The following is a 19,252-nucleotide window of genomic DNA, read 5'->3' on the forward strand; positions in this document are numbered from 1 at the left end:
GTGCTCTTTCCATTAGAGCAGCGTGGCTCCGTGGAAAAGAGCCCGGGCTTTGGAGTCAAAGGTCATGGGTTCAAATCCCGGCTCCGCCACTTATCAGCTGTGTGACTTTGGGCAAGTCACTTCACTTCTCTGGGCCTCAGTTCCCTCATCTGGAAAATGAGGACGAAGACTGTGAGCCCCCCGTGGAACAACCTGATCACCTTGTATCACCTCAGCGCTTAGAACAGTGCTTTGCACATAGTAAGCACTTAACAAATACCAACATTATTATTATTATTATTATTAGGCCACGCTGCTTCTCTATAATCCCCGTTCGACGGGGCCTCGTGGACCATCGGACCGGGACCCCTCATGGAGTCTACCAGGCCCGAAAAACACTAAATGCCACCGACGTCAGACTCCAAATCAAACTCCCACGAGAAAACGAGAAATTTCAATTTCTGTTTTAAAAAGCAGGCCTCTATCTGGTCCCCGCAGCTGGCGCGGTGCGAACGACAGAGACCGCGCTGCCTTTAGCTTTCATCCGACGGAAAGAAACGCCACGCAAGCGTCACCGGCAATTTTTATTAAAAATATACACGTGGGCGTACACACGCCAGTGCTTCCTAGAAAACTCTCTGAGAGTATAAAAATATGTCTTCTCTCGGTTTTGAGGCTGAAATTTATAATGCCTTTCAGACGAGTTCAGTACTGTCTTCTAGGAAGTTGTAATACTGCTCGGAATTCTTATTAAAAAGACGCCTGATTTACCAACTTATTACCTGCTGCTAGAAGAGACGATTGGAAATACCGTCTCCCGAAAATTGTTTTTTGGGGGGTCTTAAAATTGAAGGCGGAGGGTGGGTCTGCGACGGAACGAATCTGCGGAAGATCCCATCTGGCTGCGCTGAGGAGGACTGTGCCGGTCTCTCGGGACTCTCCCTGTGTAGACCGTCGTGGCCGGATCACAGTCCAAACGTCCATCCCCGTCCTTCGTGCTTCTCCTAGCTGGAGGTGTGGTTAAAATGACCCTGAAATGATAATAAATCATAATGATGGCATTTATTAAGTGCTTACTATGTGCAAAGCACTGTTCTAAGCACTGGATAATGACGGCATTTGCTAGGCGCTTACTATGTGCAAATCACTGTTCTAAGCGCTGCGGGGGGATACAGTGTGATCGAGTTGTCCCAGGTGGGGCTCACAGTCTTAATCCCCATTTTTACAGATGAGGTAACTGAGGCTCAGAGAAGTTAAGTGACTTGCCCAAGGTCACACAGCAGACATGTGGCGGAGCCGGGATTTGAACAGTGCTTTGCACATAGTAAGCGCTTAATAAATGCCATTATTATTATAATATTATTATCGTTATTACTTGAACCCATGACCTCCGACTCTAAAGCCCGGGCTCTTTCCACTGAGCCATGCTGCTTCTCAAGGGCTTATCGAGGGCTTTCTGTGTGAAGAGCACTGTAATGAGCTCTCTCTCTCTGGGCTGGGTTGCAGTATTTGTATTTATTGAGCTCTTACTATGTGCGGAGCACTGTTTTAAGCCCTTGGGAGAGTCCAATAGAACAATAAGCAGGCATATTCCCAGCCCATAGTGAGCCGACAGTCTAAATGGTAGGAAACCAGCTAAATAAGATACAAGGGACACAGCTGAATGAGTGCTTTAAAGCACCATATCTAGCCCCTGGGAGAATGCGTTACAAGAGAGTGTGTAGATAGGATCTACACACAAAGAGCTTTCAGTCTAATAAAATAATTATAATTATGGTATTAGTTAAGTGCTTACTATATGCCAGGCACTGTACTAGAGAAGCAGCGTGGCTCAGTGGAAAGAGCAAAGGCTTTGGAGTCGGAGGTCATGGGTTCAAATCCTAGCTCCACCGATTGTCAGCTGTGTGACTTTGGGCAAGTCACTTAATTTACCTGTTCCTCAGTTCCCTAATCTGTAAAATGGGGATTAAGACCGTGAGCCCTCCGTGGGACAACCTGATCACCTTGTAATCTCCACAGAGCATTGAAGCAGCGTGGCTCGATGGAAAGAGCATGGGCTTTGGAGTCAGTGGTCGTGGGTTCAAATCCTGGCTCCGCCAACTGCCGGCTGTGTGACCTTGGGCAAGTCACTTAACTTCTCTGGGTCTCAGTTACCTCATCTGTAAAATGGGGATTGACTGTGAGCCCCCCGTGGGGCAACCTGATCACTTTGTACCCCCCCAGCGCTTAGAACAGTGCTTTGCACATAGTAAGCGCTTAATAAATGCCATTATTATTATTATTATTAGAACAGTGCTTTGCACATAGTAAGCACTTAATAAATGCCATCATTATTATTATTACTAACTACTGGGGTGGATACAAGCAAATCGGCTTGGACGCAGTCCCCGTCCCATGTGATGTTGAACATTCTCTGTGCAGAGCACTACACTTAGGGCTTAGGAAAGTGTACAATATAAGACAAATACGGTATTTGTTAAACCCCGGCAGAGCCAAGATTAAAAAAAAAAACTTTTTTAACGGTATTTGTTAAGCACTTACTACGTGTCAAGCACTGTTCTAAGCGCTGGGGTTAGTACAAGCTAATCAGGTTGGGCACAGTCCCTGTCCCACATGGGACTCACTCCCCGTTTTGCAGATGAGGTAACTGAGGCCCAGAGAAGTGAAGTGACTTGCGCAAGGTCACACAGCAGACAAGTGGAGGAGCCGGGATTAGAACCCATGACCTTCTGACTCCCAGCCCGAGCTCTAGCCGCTAGGCCATGCTGCTTCCCACCGCTCCCTACTCTCTCCTGAACTCTGCAGGCATTTTCTACCCGGATTCTGCTTTAAAAGAGCCCCCGCCTCCTTCCCAGATTGGCTTCGCAATCAATCAATCAATCAATCAATCAATCGTATTTATTGAGCACTTACTATGTGCAGAGCACTGTACTAAGCGCTTGGGAAGTACAAATTGGCAACACATAGAGACAGTCCCTACCCAACAGTGGGCTCACAGTCTAAAAGTCGCAAATGTTCGCGCGACTGTGGTTTTGTTAGTTTTGCTTTCGGCTAAATTTCTGCAAGCAGATATGCTAGCGAGTCGTACCGCTAAATCAGCCAGCTGCTCCGGACCCACGACCGGGATGAAGAAAACCGAAGCCGGAATGGCCCTGTACCGGGAAAAACTTCTTCGGCCGCGCACCGACGCAAAGCAGCATTGTAGGATTTGATTCCCCGGGCATGCGGGATGAAACGAATCGCGAGTAGAAATGGCCTTTGGGAGATTCAGATCTCATTTGGTAGAAAACCATCGCCTCCACCTTCCCAATTTCAGAAGCAGTGTGGTCTCATCGAGAGAGCGGCATGGCCTAGTGGGAAGAGCCGGGCTTTGGAGTCAGAGGTCGTGGGTTCTAATCCCGGCTCTGCCACTCGTCAGCTGGGTGACCTTGGGCAAGTCACTTTCTCTTCCCAGTGCTTAGAACGGTGCTTTGCACGTAGTAAGCGCTTAATAAATGCCATCATTATTATTATTATTATTACCTGTACCTCAGTTACCTCATAGGGATTGAGACTGTGAGCCACAAGTGGGACAGGGACTGTGTCCAGCTTGATTACCTCCTATCTATTGCAGCGCTTAGAACAGTGCTTTGCACATAGTAAGCGCTTAATAAATGCCATTATTATTATTATTATTCTCTGTACCTCAGTTACCTCATAGGGATTGAGACTGTGAGCCGCAAGTGGGACAGGGACTGTGTCCAACTTGATTACCTCCTATCTATTGCAGCGCTTAGAACAGTGCTTTGCACATAGTAAGTGCTTAATAAATGCCATTATTATTATTATTATTATTACCTGTACCTCAGTTACCTCATAGGGATTGAGACTGTGAGCCACAAGTGGGACAGGGACTGTGTCCAACTTGATTACCTCATATCTATTGCAGTGCTTAGAACAGTGCTTTGCACACAGTAAGCGCTTAAGAAATGCCATCATTATTATTATTATTATTCTCTGTACCTCAGTTACCTCATAGGGATTGAGACTGTGAGCCGCAAGTGGGACAGGGACTGTGTCCAACTTGATTACCTCATATCTATTGCAGCGCTTAGAACAGTGCTTTGCACATAGCAAGCGCTTAATAAATGCCATCATTATTATTATTATTATTCTCTGCACCTCAGTTACCTCATAGGGATTGAGACTGTGAGCCGCAAGGGGGACAGGGACTGTGTCCAACTTGATTACCTCATATCTATTGCAGTGCTTAGAACAGTGCTTTGCACACAGTAAGCGCTTAAGAAATGCCATCATTATTATTATTATTATTCTCTGTACCTCAGTTACCTCATAGGGATTGAGACTGTGAGCCGCAAGTGGGACAGGGACTGTGTCCAACTTGATTACCTCATATCTATTGCAGCGCTTAGAACAGTGCTTTGTACATAGCAAGCGCTTAATAAATGCCATCATTATTATTATTATTATTCTCTGCACCTCAGTTACCTCATAGGGATTGAGACTGTGAGCCGCAAGGGGGACAGGGACTGTGTCCAACTTGATTACCTCCTATCTATTGCAGTGCTTAGAACAGTGCTTTGCACATAGTAAGCGCTTAATAAATGCCATCATTATTATTATTATTATTATCTGTACCTCAGTTACCTCATAGGGATTGAGACTGTGAGCCTCAAGTGGGACAGGGACTGTGTCCAACTTGATTACCTCCTATCTATTGCAGCGCTTAGAACAGTGCTTTGCACATAGTAAGCGCGTAATAAATGCCATTGTTATTATTATTATTATTCTCTGTACCTCAGTTACCTCATAGGGATTGAGACTGTGAGCCGCAAGTGGGACAGGGACTGTGTCCAACTTGATTACCTCATATCTATTGCAGCGCTTAGAACAGTGCTTTGCACATAGCAAGCGCTTAATAAATGCCATCATTATTATTATTATTATTCTCTGCACCTCAGTTACCTCATAGGGATTGAGACTGTGAGCCGCAAGGGGGACAGGGACTGTGTCCAACTTGATTACCTCCTATCTATTGCAGTGCTTAGAACAGTGCTTTGCACATAGTAAGCGCTTAATAAATGCCATCATTATTATTATTATTATTATCTGTACCTCAGTTACCTCATAGGGATTGAGACTGTGAGCCTCAAGTGGGACAGGGACTGTGTCCAACTTGATTACCTCCTATCTATTGCAGCGCTTAGAACAGTGCTTTGCACATAGTAAGTGCGTAATAAATGCCATTGTTATTATTATTATTATTCTCTGTACCTCAGTTACCTCATAGGGATTGAGACTGTGAGCCGCAAGTGGGACAGGGACTGTGTCCAACTTGATTACCTCTTATCTATTGCAGCACTTAGAACAGTGCTTTGCACATAGTAAGTGCTTAATAAATGCCATCATTATTATTATTATTATTATTCTCTGTACCTCAGTTACCTCATAGGGCTTGAGACTGTGAGCCCCATGTGGGACAGGGACTGCGTCCAACTTAATCACCTCGTATCTGTCGCAGCGCTTAGAAGAGTGCTGGGCACATGGTAAGTGCTTAACAAATACCATCATTATTATCATTATTATTATTTATTATTATTATCAGAACACAGTCAGAAGGATCCGGGTTCTAATCCCAGCTCTGCCACCTGCCTGCTCTGTGACCTTGGGCAAGTCACTTCAGTTTTCTGGGCCTCAGTTTCTTCATCTGGAAAATGGGGTTGAAATCTTCCTCCCTTCAACTTAGACTGTGAGCCCTGTGTGGACAGGGTCTGGGACCAACTTGATTGACTTGTATCTGCCCCAGCGCTTAGAACCGTGCTTGACACAGAGCTCACCTCCTCCAAGAGGCCTTCCCAGACTGAGCCCCCTTTTTCCTCTCCTCCTTCCCATCCCCCCCACAGCACTTGTAGATATATTTGTACAGCACGTGTATATATGTTTGTACAGATTTATTACTCTATTTTACTTGTACATATTTATATTCTATTTATTTTGTTAATGATGTGCATTTAGCTTTAATTCTATTTGTTCTGACGACTTGACACCTGTCCAGTGTTTTGTTCTGTTGTCTGTCTCCCCCTTCTAGACTGTGAGCCCGTTGTTGGGTAGGGACCGTCTCTATATGTTGCCAACTTGTACTTCCCAAGCGCTTAGTACAGTGCTCTGCACACAGTAAGTGCACAATAAATACGACTGAATGAATGAATGAATGAATGAATGAATGAGTAAGCGTGACCTAGCAGGTAGACCCGGGGGCTGGGAGTCAGAAGGATGTAGGTTCTAATCCCGGCTCTGCCACTCGTCTGCTGGGTGGATGACCTTGGGCAAGTCATTCCACTTCTCTGTGCCTCAGTGATCTCATCTGTAACATGGGGATTAAGAATGTGAGCCCCATGAAGGACATGGATTATGTCTGAACTGATTCTAGACTGTGAGCCTTTTGTTGGGTAGGGACCATCTCTATATGTTGCCTACTTGTACTTCCCAAGTGCTTAGTACAGTGCTCTGCACACAGTAAGTGCTCAATAAATAGGACTGAACGAATTAGTTTGTATCTACCCCAAGGCTTAGTGCAATACCTGACAAATAGTAACCGCTTAGCAAATACCATTAAAAAACCCCAAAACAATGGTATTTATTGATGCTCACTATCATGAATTTCATCTCTAAAGTTAAACTCCTCAAACTTAACATGCTCAAAACAGAGCTCCTTTTCTTCCCACCCAAACCCTGGCAATCAATCAATCAATTAGTCATATTTATTGAGCACTTACTGTGTGCAGAGCACTGTACTAAGCGCTTGGGAAGTACAAGTTGGCAACATATAGAGACGGTCCCTATCCAACAGTGGGCTTACAGTCTAGAAGGGGGACATAGAGAATGAAACAAAACATATTAACAAAATAAAATAAATAGAATAGATATGTACAAGTAAAATAGAGTAATCATCATCATCATCATCATCATCATCAATCGTGTTTATTGAGCACTTACTGTGTGCAGAGCACTGTACTAAGCATTAGGGAAGTACAAGTTGGAAACATATAGAGACAGTCCCTACCCAACAGTGGGCTCACAGTCTAAAAGGGGGAGACAGAGAACAAAACCAAACATACTAAGAAAATAAACAGAATAGATATGTACAAGTAAAATAAATAAATAAATAAATAGAGTAACAAATATGTACAAACATATATACATATATACAGGTGCTGTGGGGAAGGGAAGGAGGTAAGATGTGGGGGTGGAGAGGGGGACGAGGGGGAGAGGAAGGAAGGTGCTCAGTCTGGGAAGGCCTCCTGGAGGAGGTGAGCTCTCAGTAGGGACTTGAAGGGAGGAAGAGAGCTAGCTTGGCGAGTGGGCATAAGGAGGGCATTCCAGGCCCGGGGGATGACGTGGGCCGGGGGTCGATGGCGGGACAGGCGAGAACGAGGTATGGTGAGGAGATTAGCGGCGGAGGAGCGGAGGGTGCGGGCTGGGCTGGACAAGGAGAGAAGGGAGGTGAGGTAGGAGGGGGAGAGGTGATGGATGGACAGCCTTGAAGCCCAGGGTGAGGATTTTCTGCCTGATGCGCAGATTGATTGGTAACCACTGGAGATTTTTGAGGAGGGGAGTAACATGCCCAGAGCGTTTCTGGACAAAGACAATTCAGGCAGTGGCGTGAAGTATGACGTGGGGAGAGACACGAAGATGGGAGATCGGAAAGGAGGCTGATACAGTAAGAGGCCGTCCTCTCTCGGACTTTCTCATCACTGCAGATGGCACCACCAACCTTCCCATCTCACAAGCCCGTAACCTTGGTGTTATCCTTGACTCCTCTCTGTCATTCAATCCGTCACCAAATCCTGTCAGTCTCACCTTCACAACAATGCTAAAATCTGCCCTTTCCTCTCCATCCAAACTACCACCTCGATAATACACTCATTCATCCTTTCCCTAGATGACTACATCAGCCTCCTTGTTGACCTTCCAACCTCCTGCCTCTCCCCACTCCAGTCCATACTACACGCTGCTGCCCAGATCATCTTTCCACAGAAATGCTCAGGTCATGTCACCCAACTCCTCAAAAATCTCCAGTGGTTGACCACCCACCTCCATACCAAACAAAAGCTCCTCAACATTGGCTTTAAAGCAGTCCATCCCCTTGCCCCCTCCTACCTCACCTCCTTTCTCTCCTTCTCCATCCCAGCCCACATACTCCGCTCCTCTGGTGCTGCCAACCTTCTCCCTGGGCCTCCATCTCGCCTGTCTTGCCACAGACCCCTGGCCCATGTCCTACCTCCGGCTTGGAATGCCCTCCCTCCTCAAATCCCACAGATGTTGACCCTCCCCTCCTTTCAAAGCCTTCAAAGGCCCACCTCCTCCAAGAGGCCTTCCCAGACTAAGCCCCGCTTTTCCTCATCTCCCACTCCCTTCTGCGTCATCCTGACTTCCTCCCTTTTTTCTTCCCCCCTCTCCCTACCCACAGCACTTACATATATACCTGCCATTTTATTTATCTATGTTGACAATAATAAAAATAGTAATGGCATTTGTTAAGTGCTTACTATGTGCAAAGCACTGTTCTAAACGCTGGAGGGGATACAAGGTGATCAGGTTGTCCCATGTGGGGCTCACAGTCTTCATCCCCATTTTACAGATGAGGGAACTGAGGCCCAGAGAAGTTAAGTGACTTGCCCAAAGTCATCCAGCTGACAAGCGGCAGAGCTGGGATGCTACTGATGCCTGTCTACTTGTTTTGTTTTGTTATCTGTCTTTTTTTATGATGGCATTTGTTAAGCACTTACTATGTGCAAAGCAGTGTTCTAAGCGCTGGGGAGGTTACAAGGAGATCAGGTTGTCCCACGGGGGGCTCACAGTCTTCACCCCCATTTTACAGATGAGGGAACTGAGGCACAGAGAAGTGAAGTGACTTGCCCAAAGTCACACAGCTGACAATTGGCGGAGCCGGCATTCGAACCCATGACCCCCCGACTCCAAAGCCAGGGCTTTTTCCACTGAGCCACGCTGCTTGTGAACCCATTGTTGGGTAGGGATTGTCTCTATCTGTTGCCAATTTGTACTTTCCAAGCGCTTAGTACAGTGCTCTGCACACAGTAAGTGCTCAATAAATACGACTGGATGAATGAATGAATGAATTTATTGGTATTGCTGTCTGTCTCCGCCCCCCATGCGCGCCCCCGCCAGACTGCGACCTCTTTGTGGGCAGGGATTATCTCTGTTTATCGTTGCATTGTTCTTTCCCAAGTGCTTAGTACAGTGCTCTGCACACAGTAAGCGCTTAATAAACACGACTGAATGAATGAAAGTATTCTTGAGTAAAACGCTTTGGCAAAAGAAGGAAACTGAAACTGAAGTTTCCATAAAAGATTTGCCACATTCATTTTCCCCATGGAACAAAAAAGCTGGAAATAATCTTTGGAGTAAAGATATTGTTATTTATATTAATGGGTCTTAGGTTAAACATTCAATTGATGGCTAGAAATATTATTTAGCTTTACAATGTGCTTTCAGAAAGATGGGTGATGTGGGCTGTGCTGCTAATTGGGGGACTTTTCAGAGTAACAGTGATAGATTGGATCCTTCTGGGCTCCCCGGAATTATACTTGTCTGGAGCAGGCCGGAGGTTGGCGGGTGACGGGAAGGAAGGTGGAAACGGAGGTTGGCTAGTCTCATCACCATCATCATCATCAATCATATTTATTGAGCGCTTACTGTGTGCAGAGCACTGTACTAAGCGCTTGGGAAGTACAAGTTGGCAACACACAGAGACAGTCCCTACCCAACAGTGGGCTCACAGTCTAAAAGGGGGAGACAGAGAACAAAACCAAACATATTAACAAAATAAAATAAATAGAATAGATATGTACAAGTAAAATAAATAAATAGAGTAATAAATATGTACAAACATATATACATATATCTCCAGTTCAATCAATCAGTGGTATTTATTGGGACTTCATTCTTCAACAGCACGTTCATCATTTAGTCACAAGCCAGGTCCATCCTTCCTCAGCGGAATTCTGCAAAGTCCTACACTGGGAATTTGGGTTTAGGAAGCGGTGTGTCCATGTGGAAAGAGCCCAGGCCTGGGAATCAAAGGATCTGGGTCCTAATACTGGCTCCACCACTTACCAGCTGGGTGACCTTGGGCAAGTCACTTCGGTCAGTCAATCTTATTGAGCGCTTACTGGGTGCACAGCACAGAGAAGCAGCGTGGCTCACTGGAAAGAGGATGGGCTTGGGAGTCAGAGGTCATGGGTTCAAATCCCAGCTCCGCTACTTGTCCGCTGTGTGACTTTGGGCACGTCAGTTAACTTCTCTGTGCCTCAGTTACCTCATCTGTAAAATGGGGATTAAGATTGTGAGCCCCACGTGGGACAACCTGATCACCTTGTATCCCCCCCAGCTCTTAGAACAGTGCTTTGCACATAGTAAGTGCTTAATAAATGCCATCATTATTATTATTATTTATCCTTTGTAAAATGGGGACCAAATTCTCCTCCTTAGTCGATCATATTGAGTGCTTACTGGGCGTGGAGCACTGTACTGAGTGTTTGGGAGAGGAGAGTAAAACAATATAAAAGACACATTCCCTGCCCACAGTGAGATTACAAGTTTATAATAATAATAATAATGATGATGGCATTTATTAAGTGCTTACTATGTGCAAAGCACTGTTCTAAGTGCTGAGGGGGGGGGATATAAGGTCATCAGGTTGTTCCGCGTGGGGCTCACAGTCTTCATCCCCAATTTACAGATGAGGCAACTGAGGTCCAGAGAAGTGAAGTGACTTGCCCAAAGTCACACAGCTGACAAGTGGTGAAGCCGGGATTTGAACCCATGACCTCTGACTCCAAAGCCCGGGCTCTCTCCACTGAGCCACGCTGCTTCTCTATAGGTTTATGGGTCCCATGTGGTACAGGGACTGTGTCCAACCTGATTATCTTGTATCTCCCCCAGCGCTTAGTACAGTGCCTGGCATGAAGAATAACAAGGTGCTTCCCCACAGCACCTGTATATATGTATATATGTTTGTACATATTTATTACTCTATTTATTTATTTATTTTACTTGTACATATCTATTCTATTTATTTTATTTTGTTAGTATGTTTGGCTTTGTTCTCTGTCTCCCCCTTTTAGACTGTGAGTCCACTGTTGGGTAGGGACTGTCTCTAGATGTTGCCAACTTGGACTTCCCAAGCACCTAGTACAGTGCTCTGCACACAGTAAGCGCTCAATAAATACGATTGATGATGATGATGATGATGAAGAATAATAAACAGTAGAAGGAGTTAGCACAGTGTGTTGGCAGGGGAGCGGGGCGTGGTGCGTTGAGGGGAGATATTCCTTCATCTGATGACTCAAATCCCAGGATTAGACCCGAATCCAGTGGCCCCGCCACACCTCAGCCTGGGAATCTGTCGAAGAAAAATGGGGGAGGAAAACGGAAAAGATTCTCCGGGGAGCAAGTGACAGTCCAGTGCCCATTTCCTGGATAGCTTTTGGCCGGGAACACCATGGAAAGCCGGGAATTTGTGAGTTGGCTCTCCTATGGCAATCTGCCTCCTGCTTCAGCGGGTCTACCGTGTCCAATAATCATAAAAATAAGGACGGCATTCCTCAGGCGATTACGCCATGCTGGGTTGTCACCGTCCAGGACTCACCAGCCAAGGCGAAAGCGAAGAGTGCAGGCGACGGGAATAATATTGATCAGATTCATTGCTGCATTGTGAAATTTATTATTCAGCAGGGGCCACAGCATTGTGCTCAGTGCTGGAGTCGGTTCAAGGTAACGCACTTTCATTCATTCAATCATATTTATTGAACGCTTGCTGTGCATAAAGCACTGTCCCCTTCTAGACTGTGAGCCCGCTGTTGGGTAGGGACTGTCTCTATATGTTGCCAACTTGTACTTCCCAAGCGCTTAGTACGGTGCTCTGCACACAGTAAGCGCTCAATAAATACGATTGATTGATTGATTGATAGTAAGCACTTGGGAGGGTGCTTCCTGCCCACGACGAGCTCACAGTCTAGAGGGGAAGACAGACATTAATATCAATAAATAAATAAATAGATAAATGACAGATATACACAGATCATCATCATCATCATCATCAATTGTATTTATTGAGCGCTTACTACGTGCAGAGCACTGTACTAAGCGCTTGGGAAGTACAAATCTACATATGTGCTGGGGGGCTGGGAGGGAAGATGAATGACGGGGCAAGAAAGCAGCGCAGAAGGGAGTGGGAGAAGGGAAGAGGAGGGCTTGGTCAGGGAAGGCTTCCTGGAGGAGGTGGGCCTTGGATTTGCCCCCTATTTTCAACCCTCCTTCAGTTCCACGGCTCTGATGTAAAGACCCGTGATTTATGTATATTCGTGTCGGTCCCCCCCCGTCTAGACTTCAAGCTCGGAAGAAGGTGGAACCCCATTTTCTGATGAGGAAACTGAGGTCCAGGGTGGTTCTGTGACTTGCTTTGTTTTGTTGTCCATCTCCCGCCGTCTATACTGTGAGCCCGTTGTTGGGTAGGAATGTGGGCAGGAAGTACTCTCCCAAGTGCTTACTACAGTGCTTTATACACAGTAAGCGCTCAATAAGTACGATTGAATGAATGAATGAACTTGCTTGTTGTCAGTCTGCAGGGCAGTAGTGAGGCCGGGATTAGAACACTGAACAGTGCTTTGCACAGTGCTGAACAGTGCTTTGCACAGTAAGCGCCCCATAAATACGACTGACTGATAGACTGACTTTAAATGCTATTTATTTATTTATACGCTATTAGAGAAGCAGCGTGGCTCAGTGGAAAGAGCCCGAGCTTGGGAGTCATGGGTTCTAATCCCAGCTCCACCACTTGTCAGCTGTGTGACTTTGGGCAGGTCACTTGACTTCTCTGTGCCTCAGTTCCCTCATCTGTAAAATGGGGATGAAGACTGTGAGCCCCACGTGAGGCAACCTGATCATCTTGTATCCCCCCCCCAGTGCTTAGAACAGTGCTTTGCACAGAGTAAGCGCTTAACAAATACCATCATTATCATTATTATTCTCTGGGCCTCAGTTACCTCATCGGTAAAATGGGGATTAAAACTGTGAGCCCTGCATGGGACAACCTGATTACCCCAGTGCTTAGAAGAGTAAGCGCTTAACAACTACCATCATCAAGCCGAGAAGCAGCGTGGCTCAGCGGAAAGAGCCCGGGCTTTGGAGTCAGAGTTCATGGGTTCAAATCCCGGCTCCGCCAATTGTCAGCTGTGTGACTTTGAGCAAGTCACTTCACTTCTCTGGGCCTCAGTTACCTCATCTGGAAAGTAGGGATTAAGACTGTGAGCCCCACGTGGGACAACTGATCACCTTGTATCCCCCCAGCACTTAGAACAGTGCTTTGCACATAGTAAGCGCTTAACAAATACCATCATTACTATTATTATTATCAAGCACTTAGTACAGTGCTCTGCACACAGTAAGTGCTCGATAAATACGATTGAATGAATGAATAAATATTACTGCTTCTCCTCTCCCAGGTGCTTCGTCCAGAGCTCTGCACGCAGTAGACTGTGAGCTTCTCAAGGGCAGAGATCATGCCTATTCATTCATTCATTCAGTCAGTCGTATTTATTGAGCACTTACTGTGTACAAAGCACTGTACTAAGCACTTGGGAGAGTACATATATACACATGCCTAACTCTATTGTCACAAGCATTCCATCCAGGGCTCTGCACACTGCAGACTGGAAGCTTCTCAAGGGCAGGGATCGCGCCTACCAACTCCCTTGTCCTCTTCCAAGTGCTTAGCGCAGCGCTCGATGCCCAGCAGACTGTAAACTCCTTGAGGGCAGGGATCATGTCTACTAGCTCTACTGCCCTTTCCCACTTGGTACAGTGCTTCTGCACATAGTAGCCACTCCTCCTGCCTTCTCTCAAAATCCATCCCCTCCACCTGCACCTCCTACCCCATTTCTTCACACCTTATAGTAATAATAACGATAGCATTTATTAAGCACTTATTATGTGCAAAGCACTGTTCAAAGCGCTGGAGAGGTCACAAGGTGATCAGGGTATCCCACGTGGGGCTCACAGTCTTAATCCCCATTTTACAGATGAGGTAACTGAGGCACAGAGAAGTTAAGTGACTTGCCCAAAGTCACACAGCTGACAATGCGCGGAGCCGGCATTTGAACCCATGACCTCTGACTCCAAAGCCCGTGCACTTTCCACTGAGCCACGCTGCTTCTCACCTTATCAAAGCTTTATCCCCTCCCTTCTTCCCTCCTTGCCTGCCATCTTCTCCAGTTCACTCTCCCATGGCTTCCTGCCCAATGCTTTCAAACATGTTCGTGTCGCCCCATCCTAAAAAAAAAAAAAATTCCTCGACCCCACGGCTCCGACCAGTTATCTCCCCATCTCCCTTCTCCTATTCCTCTCCAAACTCCCAGGGCAGGTTATTTACACCTGCTGGCTCAAGTTCCTTTCCTCCAATTCTCTTCTTGACCCCCCTTCCAATCTGGCTTCCGCCCCCTTCGCTCCACCGAAACCGCCCTCTCAGAGGTCACCAATGACCTCCTTCCTGCCAAATCCAATTGGCTCTGCTCCATCCTAATCCTCCTCGACCCCTCAGCTATTTTCAACACCGCGGACCACCTCCTTCTCCTGGAAACGTTATCCAACCTCGGCCTCACTGACACCCCACCTCTCCTGGTTCTCCTCCTATCTCTCTGGCCGTTCATTCTCAGTCTTCTTTGCGGGATCCTCCTCTGTTTCCCACCCCCTAAATGTGGGGATCCCTCAAGGATCCGTTCTGCATCCCCTTCTATTCTCCCTCTCCACCCATTCCCTTGGCAAACTCATTCACCCTCAAGGCTACAACTTCCCTCTCTGGGCAGATGATTCCCGAATCTCCATCTCCAGCCCTGATCTCTCTCCCTCTCTGCAGTCTCGCATTTCCTCCTGCCTTCAGGACATCTCTACCACCAACACCTCAAACCTACCATGTCCCAGACAGAGCTCCTCATCTTCCCATCCAAACCTGTCCTCCCCCGACTTTCCCATCACTGTAGACAGCACCACTATCCTCCCCATCTCACAAGCCTCTACCCTTCGAGTTATCCTTGATTCACCTCTCTCATTCAACCCACATACTCAATCTGTCATGAAATCCTGTCGATTCAACTTTTACAGCCTTGCTAAAATCCACCCTTCCCTCTCCGTCAAAACTGCTGCCACATTAATCCAAGGACTTTTCCTCTTCTGCGTTGACTGCTGTATCAGCCTCCTTGGAGACCTCTAATTCACTCATTCAATTGTATTTGTTGAGCGCTTACTGTGTGCAGAGCACTGTACTAAGCGCTTGGGAAGTACAAGTTGGCAACATATAGAGACACTCCCTACCCAACAACAGGCTCACAGTCTAGAAGGGGTGACAGACGACAAAACAAAACATGTGGACAGGTGTCAAGTCATCAGAATAAATAGCAATGAACCTAGATCATCATCATCATCAATCGTATTTATTGAGTGCTTCCTGTGTGCAGAGCACTGTACTAAGCGTTTGGGAAGTACAATTTGGCAACAATGCAAAATGCACATCATTAACAAAATAAATAGAATAGTAAATATGTGCAAGTAAAATAAATAGAGAAATAAATCTGTACAAACATATAGACAGGTGCTGTGGGGAGGGGAAGGAGGTAGGGCTGTCTCTCCCGACTCCAGTCGGTACTTCACCCTGCTGCATGGGTCTTTTTTCCACAAAAACGTTCAGGCCATGTTTCCTCACTCTTCAAGGACCTCCAGTCGTTGCCAATCCACCTCCACGTTGAACAGAAACTCCTCCCGCTCGACTTTAAAGCCATCCATCCCCTTGCCCCCTCCTACCTCACCGCGCTATTCTCCGAGTCTAACCCAGCCCACCCACTTCACTCCTCTAACGCCAGCCTATTCACTGGGTCTCCATCTCCTCTATTTCGCCGCCGTTTTTTTTTTTTTTCTTTTTTTTTTAGTATTTGTTAAGTGCTTACTATGTGCAAAGCACTGTTCTAAGCGCTGGGGGGAACACAGGGAGATGAGGTTGTCCCATGTGGGGCTCACAGTCTGAATCCCCATTTTACAGATGAGGGAACTGAGGCACAGAGAAGTGAAGTGACTTGCCCAGGGTCACACAGCAGACATGTGGGGGAGGTGGGATTCGAACCCATTCACTCGCCCACGATCTGCCTCTGGCCTGGAATGCCTTCCCTCCTCAAATCTGCCAGACAATGACTCTCCCCGACTTCAAAGCCTTATTAAAATCATATCTTGTCCAAAAGTCCTTCCCCGACTAAGCCCTCATTTCCTCTTTTCCCACTCTCTTCGGCCTCACCCTGATTTGCTCCCTTTATTCACCCTTCCTCAGCCTCACACCACTTAGGTATATAACCGTATTTTATTTATATTCATGCCAGTCTCCCCTTCTCCACTGTAAGCTCTTTGCCGACAGGGAACGAGTGTGTCTTTTTCAACTCTGTAACACTGTACCATCTCCCAAGTGCTTAGCGCTTAGTACAGTGCTCTCCCCCTTTTAGACTGTGAGCCCACTGTTGGGTAGGGACTGTCTCTATATGTTGCCAATTTGTACTTCCCAAGCGCTTAGTACAGTGCTCTGCACATAGTAAGCGCTCAATAAATACAATTGATGATGATGACGATGATGATATGTTGCCAACTTGTACTTCCCAAGCGCTTAGTACAGTGCTCTGCACACAGTAAGAGCTCAATAAATACGATTGATTGATTGATTGATTGATGGCACACAGTAAGTCTGAAATAATACCACTGATTGATTGTTTGATTGATTATTCCCAGTTTGCAGCCTCTCAGGGTGACTGCAGGGGCGGGCAGCATTGGCAATTGATACAATTGGCAACTGTACATATTTACTCTTCTATTTATTTTATTTTGTTCATATGTTTTGTTTTGGTGTCTGTCTCCCCCTTCTAGACTGTGAGCCCGCTGTTGGGTAGGGACCGTCTCTATATGTTGCCAACTTGTACTTCCCAAGCGCTGAGTACAGTGCTCTGCACACAGTAAGCGCTCAATAAATATGATCGAATGAATGAATGAATGAATGAATGAATGAATGAATGAAATGAGTGTCCGGTCATCTTGAAGGCCATAACAATAACTGTGGTATTTGGTAAGCGCTTACCGTGTGCCAGGCACTGTACTAAGCACTGGGGTGGACACCAGCAAAATTAGGTTGGACAGAGTCCCTGTTCCACGTGGGGCTCACAGATGAGGGAACTGAGGCCCAGAAAATAATAATAATAATAATAATGGCATTTATTAAGCACTTACTATGTGCAAAGCACTGTTCTAAGCGCTGGGGAGGTTACAAGGTGATCAGGTTGTCCCACGTGGGGCTCACAGTCTTAATCCCCATTTTACAGATGAGGTGACTGAGGCACAGAGAAGTGAAGTGACTTGCCCAAAGTCACACAGCTGACAAATGGCAGAGCCAGGATTTGAACCCATGACCTCTGACTCCAAAGCCCGGGCTCTTTCCACTGAGCCGCGGAAGTGAAGTGACTTGTCAGAGACACACGGCAAACAAGTGGAGGAGCCGGAATTAGAACCCAGGACCTCATGACTCCCAGGCATGCCGCTTCTGCATCAGATGCCACCCTAGCTACGCATGGCTCCCTTGGGGGACACGATCCAATGACATTGGAAAACTGGGGGGGAATGGGAAGGGGGCTTGTCTTTGGGGGGGGCCAATAAGTGTGAACGTCTTTGGTTTGTTTTTGTGCACGCCCAGCTACCTCTCCAAAGTCATAGGAGCCAAAAAGAGTCACGTGAATAAAGAAATAGCCTTTATCCTGCCCCCTTAATCTGAATTTGAGAGACTTTTTTTTATTATTTTTACATGGACCTCGTCTGTGGCCTGTCGAGCTATGGCACTGCTCATCTTTGACTCGGTTGCTTTAAATATGCAATTTCGATGAGGGAGGTTTTATCCCGCAGTTCGTGTCTGAATTTTATGCGTAAAGGAAGAGAAAAAGAGAATATTAAAAAAAAATTATTTTTACGGCCACGGGATCTGGGGAAGATATTGTAGAATTTACTTCCCTTAATTCTTACCTCTAAACCAGATACGTGCGGAACCATTTGGGTGATTCTATCTCCAGTCGTGGCCTGATTTTTGATTAAACTGTTTTATCAATCAATCAATCAATCGTATTTATTGAGCGCTTACTATGAGCAGAGCACTGTACTAAGCGCTTGGGAAGTACAAATTGGCAACACATAGAGACAGTCCCTACCCCACAGTGGGCTCACAGTCTAAAAGGGGGAGACAGAGAACAAAACCAAACATACTAACAAAATAAAATAGATAGAATAGATATGTACAAATAAAATAGAGTAAAAAAATTAATAAATAGAGTAAAAAAAAAAAAGGACGTGTGGAAATACATTTTCAAGTTCTCCTTTCAGACTGAAGCAAGGGGGCTGTTAGTTTGCTCTCCGCAGCGAGACGGAGGCACGCCTGAATCGAATCTCTTCTTTTTTATTTACATGCCTTCTTCCTGGGCAACCTCATCGTGTTTTTTATTAACTTGGTTTTATGGATGTAATATCTGAGGACGAGTCCGTCGTCTTTTCGGGCCCGGCAAGGAGGGGAAGGTACTCACGGATTCTCCGGCGAGGCAGCGTAGGCAAGGGTGGCCAGGCCGCCTTCCCTGGCTTGGAAACATCTACTGGACAAAGCACGGAGGCAACAAATCACGATGGTGCCCCAGGAACCTCGCTCTCCAACTTGGTTGGATTTGTCTCCCCGTGGGATTTGTCCCCTTTATCATCATCATCATCATCACATCAATCGTATTTATTGAGCGCTTACTGTGTGCAGAGCGCTTGGGAAGTACAGGTTGGCACCCTTTCCTCAGCTCCACGGCACTTGTGTGCACAGCCATTCATTCATTCGATCGTATTTATTAATATCCTCCTCATCATCATCAATCGTATTCATTGAGCGCTTACTGTGTGCAGAGCACTGTACTAAGCGCTTGGGAAGTACAAGTTGGCACCCTTTACTCACCCTTTCCTCAGCTCCACGGCACTTGTGTGCATAGCCATTCATTCATTCGATCGTATTTATTAATATCACCATCATCAATCGTATTTATTGAGCGCTTACTGTGTGCAGAGCACCGTACTAAGCGCTTGGGAAGTACAAGTTGGCACCCTTTACTCACCCTTTCCTCAGCTCCACGGCACTTGTGTGCATAGCCATTCA

General features: G+C 46.3%; 1 protein-coding gene across 1 annotated transcript in view; it reads right to left on the reverse strand.

Moving 5' to 3' along the window:
- Positions 1–561: 561 nt before the first annotated feature.
- C3H10orf143 (chromosome 3 C10orf143 homolog) overlaps positions 562–19,252 on the reverse strand; it is a 30,283-nt gene continuing 11,592 nt past the window's right edge. The window contains exons 3-4 of the mRNA XM_038744259.1: positions 18,648–18,710; positions 562–1,010 (exon numbers count right to left, since the gene is read on the reverse strand). Of these exons, the coding sequence (XP_038600187.1) occupies positions 984–1,010; positions 18,648–18,710 (90 nt within the window). The 3' untranslated portion in view covers positions 562–983. The remainder of the gene's footprint in view (positions 1,011–18,647; positions 18,711–19,252) is intronic.

Source organism: Tachyglossus aculeatus, chromosome 3 (genome assembly GCF_015852505.1).
Source record: "Tachyglossus aculeatus isolate mTacAcu1 chromosome 3, mTacAcu1.pri, whole genome shotgun sequence".
NCBI lineage: Eukaryota > Metazoa > Chordata > Mammalia > Monotremata > Tachyglossidae > Tachyglossus > Tachyglossus aculeatus.